Below are 27,507 nucleotides of genomic sequence, written 5' to 3'. Positions count from 1 at the left end.
CTTTCCTTTGTGGCTTCGTGTTACATATACGGGTCGATGTAAACTTTTCCTTTCACGAATCTTCCTACACCTTGCGGAATTCCGCAGAGCTTATTTGCCACCAACACAATCGACGGCATCGCCGAACGCGGCATCGACGTACCGTCGATGCACGATCCTTTCTCGAAGAGCAGCGTTGTGTCCTCTTCGGACGCCGCCCTCTCCTCGGGGTGGGGTCCGGTGGCGGCGCTGCTGTAGCTGTCGTCGGGGCTCAGCAGGCAGAGGCGGCGCGACTGGTCGTACACGAAGCTCCGGCACACGAAATCCGTGTGGTTGACGCACGCCTCCTGGCACAGGGAGTGCGACGTGGCCTCTTCGTCGACGAACACGTGACCCCGACTCAGGGAGCGACCGCGCAGAGGCCGGAAGTTACACCGTGGCGGTTCTGCGAAGACCAAAAAAAAAAAAAAAATACGAGGAATGATTCTAGTTAAAGAACTGCTACAGGTTAACACATCGTCCGAACGCGTCAATCGTTCTAGCATATAAATAAAAAATAGTACCCATGCAGCGATGGTGGAAAACAATAACAAATTGGTAAGAAATGAGTAGTACACACTACTGAACCAATCATCGCAAAGCTGCGCGGCTGGTAATCGTCAAATTCTTCTTATTAGCAGCCCTTAATTAGCGCCTAAGCAGACGACGAGTGCAACTGGTGTTTAGCGGCTATGACGTATTTGCCAGCACGTGTCCTGCGAGGTTTCTTAATGCGCCGCGTGCAGCCGGAGGCGGTGGTTAATCTCGAAGACCATGCCGAGGGGTCGCGCGATCTGAGTCGTGCGTCACTTCCGCGGGCAGCGGCTTCCTTTTTTTTTTTTGGTAATAAAAATGCCTACTTTAGCAGACATTTCGCTTTGCATCCACTCGATTTGCATACTTAAGATTTAGCACGGAGGTTCTGTATCTACGCTATCTGAATATAGGCTTCTTACGCGGCTCGTATTTCGCTGAAGTTGTCCTTTAGGCACGCGCTAGAGCCTCACCCTCCTGCCTAATGATTAGAGCATCAGGCTTTCGTGCTATTCAATGCGTCACTAAATTAAATTAAAGTTAAATTATGGTGTTTTATGTGCCAAAACCACCATCTGATTATGAGGCACTGGTCAATGCGTTGCTGGTCCACAGTGTCATTGTGGCAACGCTGACGAAGGTCCACGACACTTCCTTCTCGAGTGCCCTCGACACGATAATGCGAGGCAGACTAAAGGATGATTTATTGTTAAACCGTCGACAGTGAAAAGTAAAAAGGTGAAATTTTTAAGTAGTGGCCCGAGTGGTGACGCCACCTGGTGGCAAAGAGCTCAACCAGACAAACAGAGAGCTGCTATTGCAGTTACCAAGCGTATCTTGCATCGATGCTGGTATATTTTCGGAAGTGGCGTAATACACCACCCAATGCTAAATATGAAATTAATTTTTTCATATTGCCCCTCCACGTTTCGGCAAATCCGAAACCTTCGCAAGCGGAAGCTAGACTGACTCACATCTGCTCCGAGAAACCGAAATGTCCAGACATGGCTGCCGGATTAGTCCGGACTTCTTGGCGCAGTAATACATGCGCAGAAGCTCCGGCCCTAAAGTTTTTGCTTAAGTGCCACAGAAAGGCGTACACGATTACAGAAGAACAGAACAGATTACAGGGAGATAGGTGGAAATTGCGCGGTGTATAGAGGTATATGCCTCAAGACTGCTACATTTTTTTAGCAAGCTTGCTGCAACAAAAAGTTAATCGCAGTCTTCGAACCGCACTCATTGTTCCAAGGCAGCTTTGGCGTATATTGTGAGGGCAAACTTTATAAAAGTCCGCAACATCATAAACGTTGCGGTGATGAATCATTTTCGCGGACGAAAACATATATGTGCATGGTGTTTCAGACGTAATAATACACTGGCTTTAAATACCGCAATGCCTACCATTTCCACCGATGATTCCTTTAAGACAAAATAAATATGAAATGAAAGTGTCAATAGCGTCAAGACTCACCGGAGACGCACTGGTTCTCGCTGTAGAGCACGTCCGCCACGCTGCCGTCGTCCGGCACCGTCCTGCGGAAGGACTCTGCCGCCGTGCGGCGGTCGTGCCTGCTGAGCACGCAGCGCTGTCTCGCGGGCTCGTACCGGGTCGAACGGCACACGAAGCCCGTCTCCGAGGCACACAGCTGCAGGCAGCCGTCCTGGTCGGACACCTCGGACACCACCTTGTCCTCAAAGCCGACCAGGTGGAACTGCGGTACGCGCTCGAAGGACCAGTGCCTCAAGCAGGGCCGCTCTGCGAAGGACATTATAAAGGTGAATCAGAAACTCTGCTATCCTGCTAAGAACCCTTGTACATATACTGCACATTGCCTTCAACGTTTTATTGCGATAGCAATTATATGGACACTTCAACCGGATTTCTGCCGTCGCCGTGAGGTTCCGTATAGATAAAATCTTCGCCGCGCGCCGTATGCCCGAGCGGAAGCGTGCGGGGACGCCCGCTATCACGGAGAGCGAACGCACTCAATCTCCCACGCCCAAGCAAGGAAGCGGGAAGCCAGCGTCGGAGGGAGCGGGGGGGAGGGGGGGGGGGGCGCACTTCTACTCTGCCAACAACCGCGCTCGTCGCTCGCCCGCACCGTCTCTCATCTCCACACGGCTCTGACCTTTCTATGGGCTGTGCATTCGCCGCGCAGTTTCCGTTGAAGCGACAGACCGCACGTACCTTCGCCCGCTGCGGCGTATGCGCTTGCTGCCAGCGTTTTGACAGTCGTTGTCTGCAGTCATTCAGTGTGATCTATTCATGTTTGTGCGCGCTCACACCACGCTTGTTCATTCAGTTAGTAATAGTCGGGCCACATTTTCCAACGCACGCTACACATGCAATGCTGCCCGGGTCGACAGTGCAGCGCTACAGGTGTGTCCCTTCGCACGCGCTGCCCACGGGAAGCGCTTCTCATCAACACCACCGTTTCACACGCGCCTTCTCGTGGTCATCGAGTCTCTCTTCATGTCGGTCTACTTACGCCGCAGCACACCTGCTTACTTAATCAGTTCATGTTTACCACAATTCATATTGCTACCAAAGCCGCTCACCTTACTTCGTATGACATTGCTGTGTTGCTATCGCATTCATTGCTTCGCCCTTAGGGCGAAACTGTGACATTTTTTCGAAATTCACTCGGAATTGGTAGCGCAAAATATTCATTCTGGATATGAAGTACGGTACATGTATAAATAAGTGGTTTACTCATATTCTTGTCATCCGCTTTCGAGGAATTTGACACTCAGTTGATCTAGACCTCCGTGTCGTCCCAGACCGCCGAAAGCAGCCTTGAGGTGTGTTTAGAAATCACTGAGATTGCGTGTCGATACCAGACGCGGCAGCAACATGGCAATGTGCTACACATAGTTCCATCTTCATCTCGGCGTTTAAGCCATGAAATGCAGTTTTTTACCATTGCAACCATGAGAAGATGATGGAGATGGCGATTATTTTCACGTACATGCAGACGCAGTTTTTCGCATGTGGTGTTTAAGTTTTAAAAGTTGTTTCTCTCATGTGTGGTCGGCGTTTTCTCGTCGAAGCACCGCCTGAACAATAGAGTGCTTTAGCATAGCCTTACCTGTTCTGCTGTTACTGGTTCCTCCCCCAAAGTGCACATGCGCATTCGGCGGGACGCGGTAACGGTGAACGGCACTGTCACGATAAAAGACTATTAAGTGGTCGTTCCAATATCATAGACATAAGGATACGGTTGATTAATGTTTTTTTTTTTGCGGCTAGTTTTGGAATTCGCGGAAAGAACACTAGCCCGATGAAGGTGCGAGCGTCATTGTAACGTCTTTGAAAGCAGGTAGGTGTGGCGTTATTTTCGGGAAACAATGTCAGCGTGTTCATTACTGTTTTCGAATTAGTTAAAAGAATAATCACTCAGTTAAACACACGATCATTATTGTTTATTAGAGCGCCCAGGAACAACTTCGAGAGTCCTTGTACTGGTACCTTTGATACACCACTACAAACGACTGCTAGAAAGATAACTAGAGCAACGTTAACGACAAAAAAATTCCTAATTTAGACACAATGCACACAGTTTAACACACCTTATAAACCAATTACCGATATCAAAAAAGAAAAAGTATAATAATAATTAATCAATTAATGTTTAACACGCCCAGGAAGATCCCCAGGATCTGAATACTGGCCCACAACTACAGCAACGTCGAGGACAATTTTAAGAGAATGTAAATAAAACGAGCGACAAAATAGAACTTTTTGGCATATTAAAAGAAAATGGATAATAATAATAATAATAATAATAATAATAATAATAATAATAATAATAATAATAATTTATTGATACACATCTAATAGCGATACAAAGAAACGGGCCTGTCTAAGTCCATGAGGACTTGTTATAATAATAATAATAATAATAATAATAATAATAATAATAATAATAATAGTAATAATAAATAGCGACAAGTCGGTATCAATCATAGGTTGGAGCATTTGTGAATATACTATAAAGTTTTTTGTTATTAATTGGAAGTTGGGGAGACCTTCGATACAGCTGACTTTCACCATAAAAGCTGCTGCTTCGTACGAATGTGTTATGCTGTGTGTTGCATTCAGAGGCATTCACGACAAAGTCCTTGAACGAGATTGCTAGTTGCGACGATATTCATACTTTTTTTTTTCTCTTTTTGCCATGGGGGTGACAAGGGAAGGGGGTGGGGGGAGGGGAGGAAGGGTTATTCGACACTTTCATTTCGCCATGAGCAGGTTGCCTGCAACTTTCTGAGCAACGACAAACACCATAGTTGCCCCGTTCAGAAACACTTGCGACACTTCATCTCTTCCGCAACTTCCTCGGGCACGGCTTCGACAGATGCCACAGAAAGGAAACGCTGGCCTCACGTGCGCTCCGAAGTTGCAGCTGGGACCACGGAAAAGTAAATCAAGAATCCGAAACAATACGAGCACACAACGACGGAGTGACGAAGCAACAAAAGACGTCTGTCCGCACGCGTGTCACGCAAGGTACTCGACGCAATACGAAACATAAGTAAGCCGAACAAACAAGACACCAAGATGTCTCACTACCTCTTCTTTATCGAAGCCGTTACCTTAACGCGCGTTCGGAGCTGTCACAGTTGCGACACGTGGCAAGATGATACCGGAGTCTCAAGCGGGGCAGCAGAAGTGGCAAGGGGGAGAAAAAAAGGCATCAAAGAGGAATAAAGTAACATCTGGCGGCAAAACGCCGAAAAAAATGACCGTTTCGGAACTATCAGAACACGAACGTGAGGAAATAGAGCCGCACAAATTGAGCAATGCCGGCGTAGAACTGGGATGCTGCGAGAAGGAATGGTAGGCAGTTGCGACAGATGCAAGCGATGGACGAGAACTTGAGCACCTGACTCGGAACATGGACACGACGCAATGGTCAAAAGAAAAAGTGTGTCGGTGCGTCAAGTGAGCCCACCCTATATCCATCTACCTCTCATCACCATCATCGTGAGCTTGAAGGTTTCTTTTTTTTTTTTTTTTGGCATGAATAAATAGGGAGATGTTGGCACCAGCACGTGATGCCGGCAGCTCTTATTCGCACAAGTAACATGAAAATGTATCACATGTAAACCAACATAATAAAGTTAAAAGGGACGCACTATAAAACGATATTACGGTAAGTTATCAAACAACAAAGAGAGACAGAGAAGGAAGGACGGCAGGGGGAGGTTAAGTAGACTTTGTCCAGTTTAATGCCCTACTAGTGGGGAGGGGGATGGGAGAGTGAAAGATACGCCTTGCAATTTCACCAGCCACAATTCGTAAATTGCAATATGTGCCGTAAGGTAATTAATAAATTAATTAGAGTTGATTAGTTTAATGTGTGTTTCGATTTCTCGAGCAAGTAATGTCCACCTCTCTGAATAATCGCGCTCGAGAATTAGAATCGTGTTATCTGCAACAGGCGATATATATATATATATATATATATATATATATATATATATATATATATATATATATATATATATTCTGTAAATCTTAAAAATGATCACCCCGTGTATTATGAAGGGATGTGTGTGCGCGCGTGTGTGTAAGGAGAGGAGGGAGGGAGTCTATATAGAACGTCTGCGGGACGTACTGTACACCATCAGAATAAACTGAAACGCGAACTGGTCAGAACGCATGTTACGCGTGATTACACAGAGGAGCAGTGTGCGATCGCGCTGTAGCCGCGGTTTCCTTTCCATAAGCATGGAGTGATTCTCGAGCGTACACTTCGGAGTCTGAATTAAGCCACTGTTACAAATGCTGGAAACGGAACAAAGCGCAGGACCATAGTTTCGGAATTGATTGCATTTCAGCCCTTATGCTGATGCCTTTGATTTCATCAGCTCGCCACAACCCGTTCGCTCGATCACTCGACGCACGTCAATCCTTTTCGGGAAGCGAGGTCCAACTGACGGAGAATCGGAGAAGACTGAAGAGTACCGTCAGTGGCACGATGTATAAATATATGCAAGGTGTTTTACTTGCGCAAGAAAATTGAAATGCATAATCGACTAATTAACAAACATTCAGTAATTAAGTTTTAAACTAATTACCTTATGGCCCCATATTGCAATTCACAAATTCTAGCCGCGGAGTTTGCAAGGCGGATCCGCTTGGAACGAATTATCGGGATGACACCAGCTTCGAGATATTAATTACCGAACTTTGCGGAGAAATGCATGGGTGTTCCAGTTACTTTCTCAACAAAACGTCGTTTTATACATTGAAGCGCAAAAATAACTGGAACGCCAATGCATTTCTCCGCAAAGTTTAGTAATTAATATCTCGAAACTGGTGTCATCCCGACAATTCGTTCCAAGTGGATCCGCCTTGCGAACTCCGCTGCTAGAATTTGTAAATTGCAATATGGGCCATAAGGTAATTAGTTAGAAACTTAATTAGTGAATTTTAGTTAATTAGTCGATTATGCCTTTCCATTTTTTAAGTAATGTCCGCTTCTGCAAGTAGACCAGCCCATGAACTAGAATTGTGCTATCTGCCAAAGGCAACCTTTAAAGTATTGTGAAAGGGTTCGCCGAAACACCCGGTAAATGTACCACATGACCGGCTTCCCTCACTTCACACCCATGCATTTTTTTTTAAAACCAGTTCGACACTTCTCACGCTAACGCACTGAAAAGAGAAGCAGCTCTTGTATTCACTGCCCAGTAGCTTCGGTGCGAGAAGTGAATTGCACCCAACAGCTGCCCCAACACTTTAAAATCCTCAAAGGAAAAATAAAAAAAAGTAAAGAAAAATGGAGGGAATGTCCATTAGCGACAGTTCGCGGGGCTACCTCGCGCCTCGTACATCCTCGAAATTTTACGCGTGCGTGAGAGCGAAGCATCGCATCAGCTCACGGGTGCGTGCGAGACTTAAGAAAGAAGCCCGCGAGATGGAGCTCGAAGCGCGAAAGCGTAAATCTAAACGAACTCGCCATCGTACCATAGCTTTCTCGTAAATTAATATTACTATTTGCTTCTTTGTTAGCTCGCGGCTATTCCTTCCGAGCGTATCCTTCATTTTTTTGCTCCGCCGTAGTTGCCAAGGCGAGACGGAGCGGACCACACAAGAGGCGTGCTTCGACGTCGTCAAGACACATGCCGGGAGAGGAGGGAAGGTTATGGGAGAGGGCACCTCTAATTACATCAAATGTTTGCTCGCCCCCGGGCCAACTAGTTCGTTATTTGCTCTTAAAAAAAAAAAGAAAGTCGAAAAGGAAGAAGCAAAAGATGGCTTCACGCCCGAGTCGAAACACGTCTTGCAATGTGCTAATGAGTTCCTTTCGCTCGGCGGGCGCCAAGCCGGCTATTAGCTGCGGCGATTCGCTTCGTCTCTTCTTACCGGGCTCGGTTCTCGTCCCGCCTTCGCTCTGTTTGAGAAACAAATTTTAACGCGCTAAGTCGAAGCGCAGAGCGTCCGTCCTCGCGAGTCGTTGAACGCCGGCATGGGCTTGTTCTCTCTTTCTTTTCCACCTCTCTCTCTTTTTCTTTTTTTTTCCTCCTTTATTTTGCGTCGATTTTTCACGCCGGGTTTGCGGGCCCTTGAACTTCGAAACCCGTGATTTGACGAAATTCACGCTGACAAGCGACGTCTGACGCATATATATATATATATATATATATATATATATATATATATATACAGGAAGAGGAAAAAGCTGGACTTGACATCTGCGACTATAGAGTCAGTGTCACGTGTAGTGTCGTATAGCTTTGGCATTTTTCGAGTATGCAGGGGTGCGATTTCGATTCGAATTGTGCTCGCTCGCCCCCGCAAGGTGGCTCTTCCGTAGAATTATACGCGACATTGTATCATCAAGACTTAGGCGGGAGAGCGCGGACGACTGACGGCTTTCAGCGACCATCAGGTGCTGCTCCCTTTTATAATGGCTTATCCGGTACCTTTCCCGGGCCGGTATAACGTAAGACTATTTCAATCTGTTTTTATCAAAGCGAAGCTTTCTACGTCTCACTGATTCGTCCGTGAGAGCCGAAAACGCACTGCAGGAAAGCCAACTTACACAATTCAACTATCTGCGCATCTGCGGACACACTAGAACAACAGCTGCGCATCTGCGCACGCAATAGAACAACGGCGCACGGCATACGTATCGCAGAACACTACAATTTACATTCGCAGTTGCATCGATAAGAACAATGGGAACTGCAACGCCACGTTACCCAGACGAATTGTGGGCGCCTTGTGGCGAAGAACGCCGCAAATGTTTGTCGCACGTACGCCAGTATGCAGTCATTTGCGTTAAGCCAGGCGCACACAGTTTTGTCTCTCTGTCAATGCCGTTGGCAGTGCAATTCGCGAGGCGAATAACGAATCAGGGCCCGAATTCACAAAAACTTCTTACGCTATAATTGTTCGTAAGAAAGAATTTCAGCCAATCCGGATGCAAGACATATTATCCTAAGGCGGCCGGCTAATGGCAAATAACACTTACGAAAGAAAAGCTTTAGGAATCTGGCCCCAGAATTTTGACTTTTTGCCAAAGACGAACGACGATTTCCTCCATGAATCAATGAACAAATCAGTGATCAAGCGAGCAATCAATCAACCACCGCGCTTCTGCACTGGTCAGGACAAACTGAAAGCCGAAGCGTCCGTTTCTAAAATTGCGTAGATACTTCTCCTTCCTGAGTCTTACTCTCAAACAAGGAAGGAAGACACAATCGAGGACAGAACGCAACGATTTCCCGAAGTCCGCAACAATCGCCCGTACTCACCAGGCAGGCAGATCTTGCGGTGGAAGCTCCAGTTCGGGTCGGCCAGCAGGTAGTCGGACTTGTTGGCCACGTCGAACCACGTGAGCGCGCACACCTGCCGCACGTGGTTGACGCTGTATCCGCGGCAGCGGTCGTCGTCCAGACAGCGCAGGTAGCACTCCTCGGCCGTCGAAGGGGGCGCCGGCTGCGTAGGTTCAGGCAGCGCCCGCTGTCCAGCCAGCAAGTCGGCCACCCTGTAGCCCGAGAGGCGCTCGTACGACACGTGCTCCCGGAGGCACCAGGGCACCGCCGACGCCGAAGAAGCGATCGCTCTCGCCGAAGCTTCCGCCATCGTCGTGAACTCGGGAGCGAAGGAGGAAGACGACTGGTACGTCGTGGTCGTCGCCGGCGACGTCGGCGTGACTGTCGCCTGCGACGCCAGTGTTGTTCTCGCCGTCGTCGGCACGTCTGTGCTGGTGGCAGCTGTTGCGAGGGTACTGGTAGGTGTGGCTGTGGTGGTGAATGGCACGCCTTGACCTGCGGCAAGTGATGTCGCGTGTTACTGCTTAATGACACTGGCGTTTACAGTTGCAGCCGTAGAAGCAAACATGCAATATAACCTGGAAAAAGCGCAGGGGGAAATTAACTGTTATTTTTAACCGAAATGTAGAAATAGCAAAAGAAAGGGAAATGAAAGTGGGTGAGACGGCACCTTGCCGAGTGTGGGAGCCGAACCCACGTCCTCCCCATTACGCGTGTCGTGCTTTATCGATTAAGCTACCGCGGCGCCGTCCTCCCGTCCACCCTATTGGGCGTTTGTGTACGCGTACCGGTACATTGCAGGCGGTCAGAGTTGCTTCAAAAAAGCTGCCAAGAATCTCGAAAGAGTCGATGTCCGCCAACACCACTCTATTTAAAAGTGTCAAGACGTGGGTGGCATCTAGCAGCCGCGTGGTTGTAACGATGTCTTATGTAGTGCGGCACAATTCTTGCGTCTTCTGAACGAGGGGCACCCCTCTTTCTGGACTGACGCTGGAAAGGTTGTCACAATTACGACGGACGGCCTTCGTAAACCTATTTTTCTGCGTTGTCAAATGCTTCCTTTTTGTGTACTGGCATCCCGAGAGGCCCCTTACTGCTGCGAAACTACTTCCCTAAGCTGCGCTTATTCGCCTATAGTACTGGTAGTCGTGATGGTAGTACTGGTGATAGTACTATAGTATACATTACCAGTAGTACTATTATTCGTCTAGCAGTCGTCAACGTAACGTATTCTTGTCCAACGTGTGTCTTGTGCTCTACCGTTTTTCTTGTTCTCAGCTAGTACTTGCCATCGTAAAATGTTTTATGTATCATGGCCTGCGTCATTGGCCTTGAAGGAAGAGTGGGCCTTGGCTGCCAATAAGGACAAAGCGGTGAACGGCACGATCCTTCGTTTGGGGTTTACGAAACCTAAAAGGGAAACGCTTAGTATTTTTATAATTATGTAATGTTCTTTCACGTCTCTATTTTTCTGGATTTCACTGTAGCAGGTTCATTATGTTACAAGAGAAAACAAAGATCAAGGTTCTATGTCTTGAATGCCGCGCCGGAACCCCAGCGCTTATTAGTTAGCGTGACGTCACGGATTTCAAAATTATTTTGAATGACTCTACCGTCGTGACTCAGTAAAGTATGTTCGAAACCTGCTAAGTTCAGCTTTCGGACCCTTTAGAATGCAATGTAGTGTCCATCTCCACAGATGAAAATATAATAATAAGAAGAACTCGGTTCAACCAGACGTCGTCAAAAGCCATGACGTCACGGCGAGTTGGTGCGGAAACTTCAAGGCGACGTCGCCACCCAGTTTTCGTCTTTGTGTATTTTCTGGATTACCCAGCCTCCTCTCGTGGTAAAAAGAGGCACATTTGTTATGCTAGAAGGGCAATTCACGAACTCAGATCGTATTACTTTTCACTTAAGTGTCCCTCAAAACAAGAACACTGTTGAGGTACTTACAGTAGATGTAGTGTGGCAACGCTCACTCCTGCCGACCGATTGAACTAAGTGCGTTATCGTCCACACGCACACGCACGCACGCGCGCGCGCACACACACATACAGGGGCTGCATATATCGCTGCGCATGTTCGAAAAGAGGTTCTGAGCTCACCGCTTCACTGTTCTTGTTTAAATTTTGCCAGCTCCTCGAACGCGCGGCAAACCTCCCTGCCCGGCTGCTTTCTGCAGCTGCCGGCAGGCGGCGACAGAATTTTATGTTTGCGACGTCTAGGCAGCTGCTTGCTTCCCTATAAGTGAAGGCAGATTTGCACGTTTTTCTTAAAAACCAGGCAATTAACTTGGGCAAGTGCTATACTAAACGACGTCGTAGACTCCAAAAATGCGATCTTGTTGCAAAATTCAAGGAAGCACAGCGCAGCGAAATATGCAGCACCCAGTACATTGCAAACGCTTAACAAACTTTTCGATTATCAATCTGCCGATAACTTTCTTAATGTCACTAAAAATAAACAAATAAAATGAAAGGAGCAACGAAATCGACGATTCATGATTCAAGTGGAAGAATTTTCCGCCACCCGACGCAATTTGTCTTTTCGACGAAACAAACCTAAAAAGAAAAAAAAATGAAGAAACAATACAAGGCACAGCTCTCTTAATTGCTTAACCTGCCCGTGGGAACAGCGCGGAGTTCTACGCTCAGCTGAATCACCGCGAGATTACTCCGTGCCACGCTTCGTATTACGCAACGTCAGCACGTATTAAACAAACGGAACTGTGCGTTCATCTTCATTTCATGCGTACGTCATCACTCAACCTACAGTGAAGGGACGGAAAACGCACAAGGGAACTAACTAGACGTGTAACGTACGGCCGCTGCTGTTCGTGCAGGAATAAAAGAAAGCTGTACGGTTTGCGAAACAAGCCTCGAGCACGAATCGTGAACAACGGAAACGTGATGACCCGGCTGTGTGTGTTCCATAGGTGAGTTTCCAGTCTGTCGACACAAATTTGTCTCAACAGCTGTGTTTGTATAAGTGGGTCAGATCGGCGTCGAGCTGCTGCGTCGGGCGGAAAGCGGGCTGACGGTTCTATGAAAACGCTATCGCATCGTGGCGCCATGCGATTTGAGTCGATGCGCCTCCGAAAAGTGGGGTCGACTCACTCGACCTGCTCCTCAAGGTCTAATTCAATGCGATCGAGTCATGGAATTCGTTCGACTGTTGGAAGCGGTAAACGGCAACTTTTTTTTTTTGTTGTTTTGTTGATTCGACGCTACAGCTAACTCAACCCGCTCGCGTCGCGACGTCGTAAACGCGGCTAGCGAAGTGCACTGCTCACTCACCTGTGGTCTCTGTTGTCAAGACAACGAACTGCAGGAACAGCAGGAAAGGTAATTTGGGCATCTCTAACCTCGTCATCGTTCCTGGGAAAAATGAGAATAGAAGACGATGCATCAGGCTCAGTGTTTCATAACCGATGTCCTTGCAGTCATGCTGCAAAGTGCACGCGTTTCAGCATACATTCATTGTTGATAAAACGTCCTCGCTGTTGCCCTAAGCGAATTTATCACTAACGAATTGCCGCACCACACTCGATAAACTTATGCGGCATCACCATCGGATTGGGTGAATAAATAAAGTCAATGGCATTGTTATTACTGAAACTCCAGACCACTCAAATGTCGTTTCATATACGCATTTTTCTGAGCACAAGAACTGGTAGATATGAATAAACCAATGAAGAAATCGTAGGCACTGTTTAAGACAAAATTCATCCGATGCTCAGTAGACAATTTTTTTTTCCACGCGGAAATCCGCAATGTGTATCTGGATTCATCAAATAAAACTTGGAATCCAAGTTCAGCGTGTATCTTACAGAGACAGTACACGTGTACAGTCTGTAAAGTACAGGATAGAGTGCCAATAGTTTTTTTACGCCCGAGGCACTCGCCATCAAGCTTCTTATTTGTCACCCTTAGGCTTCTTTGTGTTCTTTCATTATTCATTGTAAAGAAGGGATTACGGAGTTACTATTACATTGCATGGCCTACAGGGGAGAAAGATTTCACAACTCAACTTTTCTGCAATGGATGTCAATCACAAATCCTTCCTGAAATAATTAAATCATGCCAATTCCATGTGTATGCCCTAACCAGAGCACTGAGATAGCAAACAGAGGAGCCCGTAGAGATAGAGCGATATATAGTGCGTGTGTTATTGTTTTTGTGTAGTAGTAGTAGTAGTAGTAGTAGTAGTAGTAGTAGTAGTAGTAGTAGTGAGCAGCTCTGCACCCTATGGTAGGCACCTCTGTACCCAGATGGCGTGTGCCTCAAGTAGGAATTAAGCCAGTCAGAGGCAACAGAATACGTCATGACCCAGTAATAAACACGCAAAGTGTATAAAATAAATCAGAAGCAAACGCTGAAGTCAAAGTTCAGTTTGTGTAAACAAACATGAACCCGAAATAATTGTTTGAGGCAGACTGCAGTCGACCTTACTGCACTTGTTCGAAATATATATATATATAAAATGCACACAAGTGTTTTGTCGTCAAAGCGACTGCCTGTTCCGCAATTCAGCTCCCAAGTGACTTACACGAAAGCACGAATGCGCACGCGAAGCGTTCGCAACTAGGAACAATTGCTTCCCCGCGACAACGCGGGGACGTACAGGAAAGCCACCGCGTCATCTCAGCGCAGTTGCATGCAAGGCAGCGAAACCAACGCAGCGGTTTCATTCCAGTACGAAGTCGGAGCTCTTGGAACGACGAAATTGCCCCGCTATCGACCTTGCACTATTGTACCTGGTTTATTCCTGGAAACCTATTGTTTTGCGGCGCGCAATCTCCACAGAGTGGTTGCCGTGATGCGCGAAATGTTTTCTGCAATTCCGGCCACAATAATGGAGAGTGTAAATGTGCGTGGACGCAGTGGTGCTCCAGATGTTGAAAATTGACTTGTACTTGGTAGCGCAAGCCGATTACTCCTGATCATGCTCGCGAATTTTCGTATGCAGTCAATTTAAATTGCAACTCACAGCCCACTTGCGCAGTGTTTCATAATATTTTCGAGCTTACGGAAGAAAGGTATCTCATAGCGGTGGCTGAATTACCGTCCGTCTTAAAACACAGTGAAGGAAAAAAAAAAGAAAATACGAATTCATCCCTGTCACAAGCGTTCCATTCAAGTAAACGTCAACGTTGCCAAATTGAAAACGCGTTAAAAAAGCGCTACTGAACTCAAAAAAGCTACATCTGCATTTTCTTGATTAACATTTTATGAACAGCGTGAACGTTTTACACTGCGTGGTTGTTTGCACCGACAGTGAACTCGCACTTGCGCACAGCTCACGTTATACCACTGCTGCACGGAACTTCGTCACCCGCTGTAAAACCTTTCCCCTCCAACTGGGACTAGGTCTTGCTTGGTGTTATGTAGGTTTCGCGGCGTTCCGAGAGGAAAAACCGTGTACTCCTATGCCGAGTTGCAGAGCTGTGTGTTTTGACGAGGCGCCAGGATTCAAGCCGCGTTCTACCGGCGTCCTCCGCGTACTCGTGACTTTGTTGAAGGATTCCAATTTTCACGACGTGCGAGCTGCGGGGAGCTAGGCTTCTGTGAAAACGTGGTCACTTAGTGTGGTGACTAAGTGGTGACACTAAGTGTTGTCGCATTCTTGAAGCGGATAGTGGATGTACTGTCACGTACTGTATGTATTCTATCACGGCGGTTTGAACCCACCAACACGGGAAACTGAACTATAAGGCGGGTTTCCCTTTCCACGTTCACCGCTATGTGCAACAGAGGAGTGATTCAATCACGGACCCTCAGTTTTAGGGTCGGAGAGCGCATCAGGTGAAAACTGTGTCCGTCGTCATTTCTCCTACTATCGCGTGCCATTCCGGTGTCGTTGTACATTGTCTGCTCGTACGTTTTGTTCGCGACAACCAGTTAGATCAGGCAACCAATGGAAGGAGATTTTGTGTCTAAAGCTTCCTATAAATAAATAAATAAATAAATAAATAAATAAATAAATAAATAAATAAATAAATAAATAAATAAATAAATAAATAAATAAATAAATAAATAAATACATTAGATGTTTGATTAATGCAAGAGAGAGAAAGGGCGACAACACAGTTCAAATGTAGCGCTCTCGCGAAAGCCGGCCTCAGCCTCCACGATATCGCCGACGAATGTGGCAACACCCAAATCATGTTGCTACCGCTCTCCTTCATCTACTAGAAAGTGTCACAGTAGGAATGGGCGATATATATACATATATATATATATATATATATATATATATATATATATATATATATATATATATATATATATAGTCGAAATCACCCAGCTCCGGTCATTCGATTGTCTAACAGCCAGAGGCAGCGGGCTAACCCCCGGTGCTAGCAACGCGTGGAGAACAGCATGTAGGGCACGAGGCTTAGAGTGTTCGCCAGTACATTCTTTCGCGAGATGTTCTGTATAGCTATTCGTCCAGTTGTTTCTTGAGAAAAGCATTTCACTGCCGAGCACCGTGGTACTCCTCCGCTCCTCCTCCTTATTTCTTCGTATCTCCATCTTTGCCTCAGCTGGCAAAGGTGGTGTCGTTGTTTCCGCTCAAGCGCGTAATTTCAGCACACTGCCTGAACAGTACGGAACAGCGGAGCGTAATTGCGCCGTCTGGTGAAGGTGAGCCGAACTACTACAACTGGTGCAGAATTTGCTACTTAGAACGAAGGAAAGATGAGCAAATTGGCAGGAATTCACGGTACACGGCAAGGGGGGGGGGGGGGGATGCAGGCGTGCAAAATGCGGCACAAGCCGAACGAGAATGAATCTGTTACTGCTGTGCGGGTGCGGATATTTATCTGTTGCCGAGCAGAGAACAACCACTTTTCCGCCAACCACCCGCTACAGCCCAAGCGGCTTTCATTCCGACATTCTGTACTACAATATGCAAAGGAGCAAAAGTTTCAGGACAGAACGCACTACAAACACGGAGTTCTCACCCACGCACTAGCAGCAACGCGTGCTCGAGGGAAATACTTGCTCGCGAACCAATCTCCGACGAGTTGCTGAGCCGGAGCACGCAAAGGAAGACCGGCACGAAAGCTGCACTGTTGCGAAAGCGGACCAGGGTTGCGCGTGGCACTGGCGACCTTGTTTGCGCAAATAGGGTCGCGGTTCCCGGATAAACATCCCAGACAGGTCCCCGCACGCACTTCCCTGTCAACTCGGAACGACCCAGCAAAATAACAATGCCAAAGCCATCCTTCTCAGCGGACAAAAAGGTGTATACCTCCGCTAACGCAATACCTGCGCGTGGGCGTTCCGTCAACGAAAGTATGACGGGATCCAAGCACGCAAGCGCCAGATAGGAACCGTAATCTCCTGCCTCGCGAACAGTGTACATTGTACCAAATTGGAGAGAAGAAGAGAAACAAGAAAGACTACCGAAGCGAAATCGCGGAAAGGAATTTGTTTGCGCCAGAACACACATACGCCGAGTCAGCGCAGGGGTAATCTACCGGGCCCCGTCGCGCCCCTGTTTGCGTTCCCAGTCGTCGACCCGCATCGGCAGAAGACAACACGACACGGAGACACTTCCTAGACTTCACCAGCCACTCCTGTCGCACACGCGCGACGACGCACGTACACGACGGACGCGCACACACCAAAAAACGCAGGCACAGACGCAATCGGCGACACATTATACACACTGACGGGTAAAGACAGACCCATACGATGCACACACGCGCACATTCTCAGAGAGGTACGGGAGCATATAAACATACAATCGCGCACAAACACGCACGAGCCAAAAGAACGAAGGCATAAGCGCACACACGTACTGACAGGTAAAGACAGGCGTACACCTTGCACACGCGCTGAAATTCACAGGCACGATAGACGCACACACACGCACACACGCACCGAAACGTCCGCGCACACGCGCAGAAGAAGCACAAACATACACATATATGTGTATAGAGTGATATCGTACCGGTGCGGTGGACGATCTCTTGTTTGCGACGGCAGACAGAGAGGAACCGCTGACTCGCCCGTTCGTTGCACCCGGGAGGGTGCGGCTTGCCCCTCGAAAGAGGCCCACACCCCGACGGCAGAGACAAAACTAGTTTGATCCGTACACGCGAACCACACCTTACTCTCGCGTAGTACTTAGCTGCTTACTTCTGAGCGTTTTTACTTGAGGTTTGTGATAGCCTTCTCTTTTGACGTCGGGCTCGATCTTCTCCTGGAGCACCGGTATGAACGACCTTCTCGGGGCGTTCGGAACGGCTTTACGAAACGCAGCCCTCTATATACGTGGCAGGTATGGAACACCTATTGCGGCTGTCGGATGGGATTACTCGAGCGTCGAACTTCAATCGCGCCGTCATTCGTGCGTCGAGCAGCGAGACACGCTTAGCCCGCGCTCTGTATATGTGCATTGCGTGCAACCAAGGAACTTCTGGTGTTCTGATATGTCTCTCTTTAACCACTATTTTTTTTCTATTCCCCCTTGCAAATGCAGCAAAATAGACTCATTTCTGCTTAACCACCTTATCAGTCGTATTCTTGTTCTTAGCAACCATGTGACTCAATCAGACCTTGGAAATTAACTTCGAGCATGTGCGTACGCATTCGCCTCTCACGAGCATATTCTGATGTAGTGCGCGCAAGTCAACTTTCGACCGCTTTCTGCCAAGTGTAGCGCGTCGAGTCAATGGTCCAGACTCCAGACTAACCTCCCTAGCACCCAATAAAGCCGTGATCACTCCTCATCAAACACCGTAGGTTCGCCTGCGCAATTCGACGAACTTCGCAGTAAGGTTCGATACAAAATTTCTATAGTTGCCTGTCTCGTGTAAGTACATCTTCGAAGAGCGACAACAAGAGTTGTCTTTGTGTGCTTCAAGAGCTCCGCATCCTGAAGAGAAAGGCGCTGAGCCGTGGATCTGAAAACCGATCGCTCGGACGGGCAACGCGCAGAACAGGAAATATACAGGGGGCCCGAGATATTTGCATAGGAATTACATGACAAACCACGAAACACCCAGGGAAACACCCGGAGTTTCGAAATGCGCGCCACTTGAAAATGCGCTCAATAGTAGCCATGTAATAAGTCGAAGAAAACAACTTGAGCGAGAAAGACAGAAGTATATATATATATATATATATATATATATATATATATATATAGAGAGAGAGAGAGAGAGAGAGAGAGAGAGAGAGAGGTGCGCAAAAACTCAGGGGCGTGAGTAAACCATGGGTTTTGCTTTTCCGCAATAAGGCTCTTCGTGCAGAGAAGCAATCTTTACGAGTACACACAGGTGAAGGGATTCTTTGCTGAATTCCTCTACGAAAGGGCGTAGCTCCAGGCAGCACACTCTGTCAGTTAAGTGCGCAATGAGCGAGAAAAGAGTCCAATAGGAGAAAAACTAACAGCAAGCGTCAAATATTGCGCCATTTCCTCCACCACGATTTCGGGCGGACTTCCTATATATATATTTTTTATGCAACCCCCCCCCCCCCCCCTTCCCGCTCAAATTTCGACGCGACCTTTTTTGGTCATTAAGTATGATTAGCCCTGTGAGCGTTTAAGTATGGCACGAAACTTCCTGAACGGTGCGAGCGCGTCATTTCGAGCATAAGTAGCGCATTCAAGCGCACTCCCGACGAACTTCTAAATAAAAAACAAGAATGAAAATAAAAACACACTATGCGATATACCTAGAAAGAATCGCCGAGAAAAAGACGGTGCGCCTGAAACAAGGCGATGAACCTTTCGTTTTTTTCTTTCATTTTTTTGTCAAACAATTAACAAGAGATTAAAACAAAAAGCACGCAATACCGCACAAAGCAGTACAGCACAATGCAGTCTGTTAAGTGCGAAGATCAGGGCATCTCCATCGCGCGCGCACTAGACGCAAATTACAGGACAGTATGGGGCCCGACGCGCAAGGGCGGACACGATGTCTCATTTTTTTTCTTCCTTCGTACCCTCCCTTTCTTATCTTTCGTTTCTTGGCGCATAATTAGTGCCTGAACGTCGGCGCCTCTTTTACATCGCCACGCCCACCGGGGCCCGCACGGCGCGATATAGCCTCATCCTTTCCTGTTCTTACTCCTCCCGCAGTTCTCACACTCCGCCGTATACCTTGGCTCTTCGTGCTGCTTCAACGTCACCTTCGCCCTTGGCTGGGATCGATTAGAAAGCGAGAAACAATGGCGCCAGGCGATAAGCTCCGCGCGCACGCCAGGCGGAGAGATGACAAAACGAGAAAGCTGGCGAAGAAGAGAGCAGCTAGAGAGAAGGCTCCGCGCATTGCCGCGATAGAACGGTTCAGTGCTGTGAAGGATGTTACAGCACGCGTCAATCGGACAGCGAAGCAGGTGTTCACGTCGTATGTACATGGCGAAAAAAAAAAAAAAACATCGCGAACAACAGAGGACGCCGGAAGTCAGAACTGGGTGAGTTGGTATACATCGCGCTTGACAATGATAAAAGAACAAAGAAAAAAAGTGACAGCAAATTCTTGCGTCTTCCTCTGTCCACGCTGGTTCTTCTTCTCCTTTTTATTTTAATTATTATTACCTGCGATATAAACCATCTTGCCCAGTTCTTACGGCTAGCGGTGTACGGGTCGGAAAACCCTTAGCAAGAGCTCCTTACGCCACTGATGTTCACATGCATGCGTGCGTGCGTGCGTGCGTGCGTGCGTGCGTGCGTGCGTGCGTGCGTGCGTGCGTGCGTGCGTATGTGTGTGTCATTTTCTAAGGCCACTGACTCGTGTTACAAATAGAAAGTATTCACTGTTCAATGTGTAATATAGTTAAAACGACAGGCACTGTATGGTATGATGGCAGCAAGCCGGGCGTAATTAAAAACACGATCCGACACCTGTTCGAAAGCAGGGCCATATATGTACAACGTCATGCGGCTATGCACACAGACACCGGTCTTGCGTCTTTCGTTTCTTTTCTTTCCTTTCGCGTATTTTTCGTCAGCACCCTGCATTCATACCGCGAAGGTCCCCATAAATAAACAACTAGCTTACGCTTCCGTGGCATGCAAAGTTCATGCCTGTTACCAGCAGCGTGCTAGCACGCCGCTTCAAGCTGGTATAAACGAGTCCCAAAGGTGTAATGAGCCCGTCTGCGCAGCTTACATCCAAGGGGACATCTTCAGTTGCCGGCAGCCTACACGAGACGAGAGAGAGTTTCGAGACATCGCACTGCCTCGCGGACATCTAACGGGCGGCTTGAAGCATGACCGGAGTTAAACGCCATGCAGTTGCTATAGGTAGTGCCCTCATTTGCACCGTCGCAAACTGCCCCAGCAGCCCCCGTGACTTTCGTTACAGTGCACAGTATTTACCGAGACGCTTCAGATCTCGCGCGAAAGACAATGAAGACACCATAGCGGGCTCGCGAGGTCCTAATTAGATAAGCCTCCTTTCGTGACCGTAGCACGTTTGGCGGGAAAGGCCGGGCGATTTTGCGCCTGTTGCCCAGATAAGCCTCGTGCGAAGCGGACGGGTGGCTTCGAAGGGAGGGGGGGGGGGGGGGGGGGGCTGACTTTGGCACGAACGACAGGGGGCGCAGAAAGCTGCAAGCCGTGACGTGCGCGAACACCTGGCGACGTCCAGATGAAGTTATCACGACCGTGGCGCCGCCGAGCGTGGAAACAATGTTGCTGCTCCTGCTGTGCGCCACTTCTCAATATGCTGGCACCGTTGGCCATCCGGGGGATGGCCAACGGGGGATGGCATATCCGGGGGATGGCCGCTTACTCCCATTACGAGGAATCGTAATGGGAGTAAGCGTTCGTCATGCGGTCTCAACTAAATTACAACTGTCCTGTGGTTAATCAAAAACTAGAACGCCGTGATTATCCGGCGCAGTGTAGAGAGGGATCTATTCCGCTACAACATGGTGCCGTCTGACGTTCTAAACGCACCATCGAAAATAAATAAACAAATAAACGAAACGCAAATTGGTTAGGTACGAAGAACCGATCATAACCCCCGTTTCGCGCCATTTCAAATTGCAGTGGGAAGTGCAATCGCTTTTAGGCTGGTTTCTGAGTTGGCTTGTCTCCCCCTTGCGACTTTGTACGGTAGGTTGACTTCCTTCACCTTGCTCCCATTTCTCCTATCCCTTCCATCACAGATGACAGTAGTCAAGGCAGGCGGTCCCAACGAAAATAAGTAAAATCATTACAACAATCTAAGGTTGGCTTAGTTCCAAGGGTGCGTTTTGAAGCCTGAGTCGAGTCACCGTTACATGTGCAGGTGAACGTGTAAACACAACAAGGCATTTTACTCCATATCCAGCACAAAACTACCATTCTGTTAGCTTGCAAACAGCGATTTCTTCCTGTATTTTAACAGCGGAGCTGTTTATGCCGAGCGTAATCCGTCTGTCGTAGACAGAAAATGTGGGCCGATCCTGGCGGTAGTGCAGAAAGGGTCCAAGCGCAATGGCACATACCCCTGTGAACTAGCGAAGCTGAGCCTGGCTAAGTCTAGCTAGGCATGGCATGGTTGGGACTACTTAAGCTTAGTAAGTCATCGACAGCCAATCAATAGCTAATGGATAATCGATAAATTATCAATAAATTCCGGAAAATGCTGGGGATGATTTGGTAATGCTTACCGTAGCCAAAAAGCCAAGACTATAGCTAGGTGCCCATCAGCTCAGCTGTCTCTTTAGCATTGCGCCTTCAGTGGAAGCTACGTAACTTTTTTTTGTAAATTCAGAATGATAAAATAATAATAAGCTAATAAAAGCCATCACACGAACATGCCTCAAATATTCGTATTCAGCATCGCGTATTGTGAGCTTTTCTGGGGACCGACTATTCACTGTTTGGCTACTTACATGGCTACTTTCCTGTTGCTTTGGTTGTCTAATTGTCTAATTGTATTGTTATTGTATGTTTATGCTATATTTCTCTTTCTATAGCCGCGTTGGTATTTGAAAGAAACGGTCATGGAGGGAGGTGATGGCGGTTCTCGCAGGATTAGCGTAAAATTATTCGTCTCTCTTGACTATTTGATTCACTGCGTGTAGGGCGATACCAGGCACGATGTCCTTTATGCATCACGAGAAGAAACGCACTAAGAAATCACATTCACGCGTTACGTCATTATTCACTCGCAACGCGCGGACACGCGAGCCTTAAATATATAGCGACAATTTCACCCCGAGGAGCTAGAAGATTCTCATCTTCAAAAGCCCGCTGTCCGTTGGAGAAAGCAGGGAGCGCGCGACCAGCGGTTTCCTGCTCGGCCGTCAGGGGCCACCTCCGCCCACCATACGTGACGTCATTCATCACCGCGGCGCTAGGCGTCGCGCGCATCGCTGCGACCGTCAGCGCAGCGAGTCGGCGGATTCCCGCGCTACGCTCCAGTAAATACGTGCAGCGCCGCAGAAGCTGAGAGCGGTAAAAGCTACGCCGTGGTGTATTTGGCAGTCCGATGTATTCTCGTTAGTACGGGACTCAACGGCCTTCGAATGACGGCGTGGTAAGCGTTCATTCGCAGCCATTCAAGCGCAGACGGCAAACTTGTATTTGAGAAGAAAGGGGTGCTGCTGGAAAATGACAACCAGGCACTACATTGCGCTACAAGGTGTTTTATCTCGAAACGCGTAGCAAAGTCCGTGGCTGATACGTGGAGAGCCATTGTAGTCAGCTGTGCATGTTTGATATAAATTTGCCGAAACTATACAGTTATGCAATTTCAAAATGGACTGCACAATAGCTAATTATAATGTTAACTTACTTTGCGACCATAGCTTTTCGTTTGCAGATTCCATACTCAGAAAAAGAAACTGTGAATTCACAAATTAGCCAGCAAACTAGACAACCAACGCAATCCGAAATGAAAGCAGCCGCGAAACTGCGAATAACTGCTCTCCACAAAATCATACAATACGCCTTGCTGAATGCAAATATTTGAGGCATGTTCGTGTGTTGACTTTCGTATTACCTTTCCAAATCACTGGAAACGAATATATCACTGGATATTACATCTAACGCCCAGCTGAATGCACGATGCTCTAATCGTGCCAAACGTGATCGTTGAGCGAATTCAAGTAGGAACAAAAAAAAAAAGGGGGGGGGGGGGGGTCGATATTAAAAAATGCTCGTGTACTTTGATTTAGGTGCTCGTCAAAGAAACACAAATTTTTTAATGTGATCCGGCGTCCCTCATGACTCACTGTCCAGTTTCGGGACATAAAACCACACAATTTTTATGCTGCGCATTCCAGTAATAACCGTAATTCTTGTGACGTAACTGCAATACCCAATACTGGCTTCAAAAATCAGCCAGAAACATGGTCGAACACTAGACTATACATTTTTTCATGGCTAACAGGACCCCAAAAGTAGTCTCAAAGTGGCTCGATGTTGCCGAACATGTGAATATGATCCTTGGGCTTCAATTGAACAACCTTGTTGCCGAAACTTTTTAATCTCGAATGCACGCTGTTAACCTCCTCCAGCCGGTTGTCGCAACTCGCTCACATAGACTACGGCTCAGAGCTCCGAAATCATAACAGAAGATCAATCGAGAGGAAGCGGGATTCTGACGTCATACGTTGCCGTTTAACGAAATAACATGCCCGCGTTTCACCATCTCTCACAGGCAACAACTTCTGCGCCCGAAGTTGCCAGCCAGGCTTGCCTAACACTAGAAGGCACTCCCGCTGCTGCGTTCTTTGAAGTGCACAGATTGCAGTCATCACATCTGCGATACGAATTCGTCCACAGGCTTTCTTAGGGTGCAAGACAAACCGCCTTCTTCCAAGTGAGAGGATCTAGAGCGAGAAAGCATGCTCCTGTGAAGGCAGTCTTTCGCATTTCACGCCCGTTTCAGTTTTTCGTAGATCAAAGGATATGAGACAAATTTTTGTACGTGCTACAACAAAATGGCGCGGTACAGTTGGTCGATGTTCACGTTGACGTTTTTCTTTTTTTTTTTTTAACGCGACAAAGGAGACTAGAGAGTAGAACATGTATAAATAATAGCAGCGTAAGCGTTTCGCTCGGAACAGTTGCGAGTAAAGGGCTCGTCATTTTTTATCCTCTGCTGTCGCGCTTCAAAAGAAGATTCATATACGCAAGCCTCACATACAAGCACTTCGAAGTGCAATTAAAATGTTTTTCCTCCTAAGAAAAAGCCTGCAACATCTTTATTTTTTATTTTTTTTTTTTTTGAACAAGCGGTGTATACATTGGATCGCTCCTAAGACAGTTCCGGAGAATCGTCATTCACCCAGTTTTCCGACACTGATTTAGCAAAGGCAGTTCCAGTGTACGCAACAAGCGGAGCGGGCTACTGCGTACGTGCGGTGGTGACGAGGAACACCCCGGCGTGCTCCTCCCAAAATGAGTGTTCCGCTCTCCGTGCTCGCAAAGCTCGGTCAGCGCGGACGCAAACGCAGCCGGACCAGGAAGTGAAGGGAAAAGCGCTGTCGTCTCGCAAGGGTGAACGAGTTAGATGGATGGCGCTCGCGCGCGCGGGCTCCGGAGATATGCGGCGCGCGAGACTTGATATGCGGCCAGATGCCTCGTTCTGGCGTCTTTCTATTCTCGTATATATACACGCTAAGAGCGCAGGCATCGTGCGGTCTCGGTTTTGCGCTGGTTGCCTTCCGTTTCTGTCTGTCGATCTTTTTTTGCTTCGGTCAAGCGTGCTTCTTGATAAGCAGCGCCGCCTCGAAATGTTGCCCTGCTGCGGAGATCTAGATTGAGCGAAGATAAAAGAAGCAACAGGCCAGAATGGCTTTATTCCGCGCTCAGGACTGGTCCCTTTTTCGCCTCGTGCCGTTCGTATATGGCCGTGAGGCGTTCAGCGGAGGGAAATGAATAATGCAGCAAGTTCGGGAGAAGACGAAGACGCGTGCTAGAAAGATGACTGTTTCAGTCTTAACGGGGTATACCATTTAAGTTTTTTTTTTCTTTTTTTTTTAATGCGACGGCGAAGGAGATTTCGACGACGCCGCTTGTACGGTGGCCTCCGTTACGCGTTGACGGGTAGGAGCGATGCCGGAAAATAAGTTATCAACGTCAGCACAGTTAGCGTTTGCACGCACGCACGCAGGCGCTCGCGAACACACACACACACACACACACACACCAGCATCACCTGTCCACCCGTTCGTCTTTTACGGCGTAACGGGAAGAACAGCCGCCGTCGCCATCGTGAAGTCGACGTGGTCATCGAGTCGAGGTCACCCGGCCACCTTCTCATCCTCAGCTTAACCGTTAGCGTCTCTAATAGCCGGAGAGTCGATTTGGGTTCCCGGACGTTAAACCCCACAATTTAAGCCTGCGCAATATAAGAGAAGACCCGATCCCACGTCCTCGCGCCAGGACGTACCCGGGCACGTGGGCAAAAACGCGCCGTTATTCTCCAAATGTACACGTGGCTGTAGTTGCTCTCGCCTGCTGAATCGCCATTCGCTCGTAGTAGCGCGCAAGGCGTGCAATCAGCCCGAACATTCTTAACGCACAACATATAAAAGCACTCGACTAATTTGCCGGCGGAGTCTGCCCACTTAGGCGTACCGTATATACTTCCGCAATAATTTTCGCGATTCCAGCCGCTTGACCAAGTGTGCACGCGTTACGCAGATGCAGCAGTTCTAGTTCGATCAACATCCTGCCCACGTCCTGCCTGTTCGGAAGACCCGAACAACTCGTCACAACGTCGTGACCCTCCAGCCCCGGAACGTGCGATCCATACCGGACCAACGCGTGCACGGCTCACGGTTTGCTGGCACGAGAGACCGGGAGACGATGTCTGCGCAACGGAAGCGCGATCTTCGTCCGCTCGTAACGCGAACTACACCCGTACCTGGCGAGTAGCGCGCCAGTGTACCGTGTTTTCCGGTTAATAGTTCTGATTGTATGTGCCGCCATTCCCCGCCGTTCGTTCACATCGTTGCACATGCAACATGTCAACTGACCACCACAGTTACGCTCCCAGACAGAGGGTTGTCCTTGAAACTGTCAAGGACACACTTTCCTTGAAAGGATAGTTTGTCCTTTCAAGTTAACTTGCTGAGAAGACGAGTTGTTCCCTTACATATTATAATCTTGTAGAAATCACTATTTCGGACGATTCGGATAAGGACCAACTTCCCTTGTGCTCTCATATATAGTTTGGCTTGAGTAGCCGACTTGCTCCACATACCTGAACTCTCCCTACTCATCGGCTCTACAAAAGAGCAACGTTTCTCCCAATGATGGCGGCTGCAAACTACGTGAGCTAGTCCCTCGTGTGTCATTCCTGTTTGTTGTGGAAAGCTGGCGTCCAGTGACATCCATTTCCAGTGTCATCAAGTAAAATCAATCAATGAAGTCAAATAAATCAATAAAAAAATTCATCCGCACGACATTGTGTGTGCACCGAGCGCGTACTATACGGCGAGAAATCGCGGTACTTCCGAACACAGCTTATGTAGTGAGCGTGACGGCGACGACGTGCATTACAGCGCAGCCCCCTCCCCCCGCCCCCCAAACCCCACTTCGCCGCCTTTTGCTATCTGACTGTATCATCTATGCGCGGATGTGGCCGCCGGTTCGGTGATGAGCTCGCTGATGATCGGCCCATTCGAAGAGCACGATTATTAAGCGACGGCACGCAGGCAAGGCTTCGCGAGCGCGCTCCCATGCACTTCACCCGTAGGGGGTCGGAAGGCGTTGCCGTGGGACCAGTCTGGCCGCAACGATCGCTCGTGCATCGGACGGGACACCTTAGACGACCGACGGTCAGCGCAAATTGAAAGCACGTCTCCTTCGTGCTCAGCACCGAAGGGTGCGCGCAGGCTTACGACCAGTGGGTGAACCGGAAGACAACGAATTCGGCAGGTATAGCGAAGGAAGGAGAACGACGGAACAACGGAAACATTGATTGATTGATTGATTGATTGATTGATTGATTCACGTTGCAATTGTGAAACAACGTAGATAAATTGTCAGTTTTAAAAGTGCAATGAAATCTTTTCTCCTGACCTGCCTCACTAAATGAAAGGTAACTGTGGCTGCTCAAAGTAGGCATTATAGTGTCATACTGTACCAGTGATAACACATAGTTTTGTACAATATTTACAATGACAAAAAGTGGAACGCGATAGCATTCAAAGGTGCAATGTCGCATATGTAACGTAGTGTCGTGTACGTTCC

At 48.0% G+C, this 27,507-nt stretch overlaps 1 protein-coding gene across 1 annotated transcript in view; it reads right to left on the bottom strand.

Annotated features, from left to right (window-relative positions):
• The window catches only part of LOC119434113 (uncharacterized), a 247,470-nt gene that overhangs the window by 42,172 nt on the left and 177,791 nt on the right, over nucleotides 1-27,507 (bottom strand). The window contains exons 4-7 of the mRNA XM_037701433.2: nucleotides 12,645-12,725; nucleotides 9,325-9,840; nucleotides 2,027-2,311; nucleotides 143-424 (exon numbers count right to left, since the gene is read on the bottom strand). Of these exons, the coding sequence (XP_037557361.1) occupies nucleotides 143-424; nucleotides 2,027-2,311; nucleotides 9,325-9,840; nucleotides 12,645-12,720 (1,159 nt within the window). The 5' untranslated portion in view covers nucleotides 12,721-12,725. The remainder of the gene's footprint in view (nucleotides 1-142; nucleotides 425-2,026; nucleotides 2,312-9,324; nucleotides 9,841-12,644; nucleotides 12,726-27,507) is intronic.

This window comes from Dermacentor silvarum, chromosome 11 (genome assembly GCF_013339745.2).
Source record: "Dermacentor silvarum isolate Dsil-2018 chromosome 11, BIME_Dsil_1.4, whole genome shotgun sequence".
Classification (NCBI taxonomy): Eukaryota; Metazoa; Arthropoda; class Arachnida; order Ixodida; family Ixodidae; genus Dermacentor; species Dermacentor silvarum.
The sequence above is the reverse complement of the archived record's forward strand: the minus strand, read 5'-3'. Positions and strand labels throughout refer to the sequence as shown.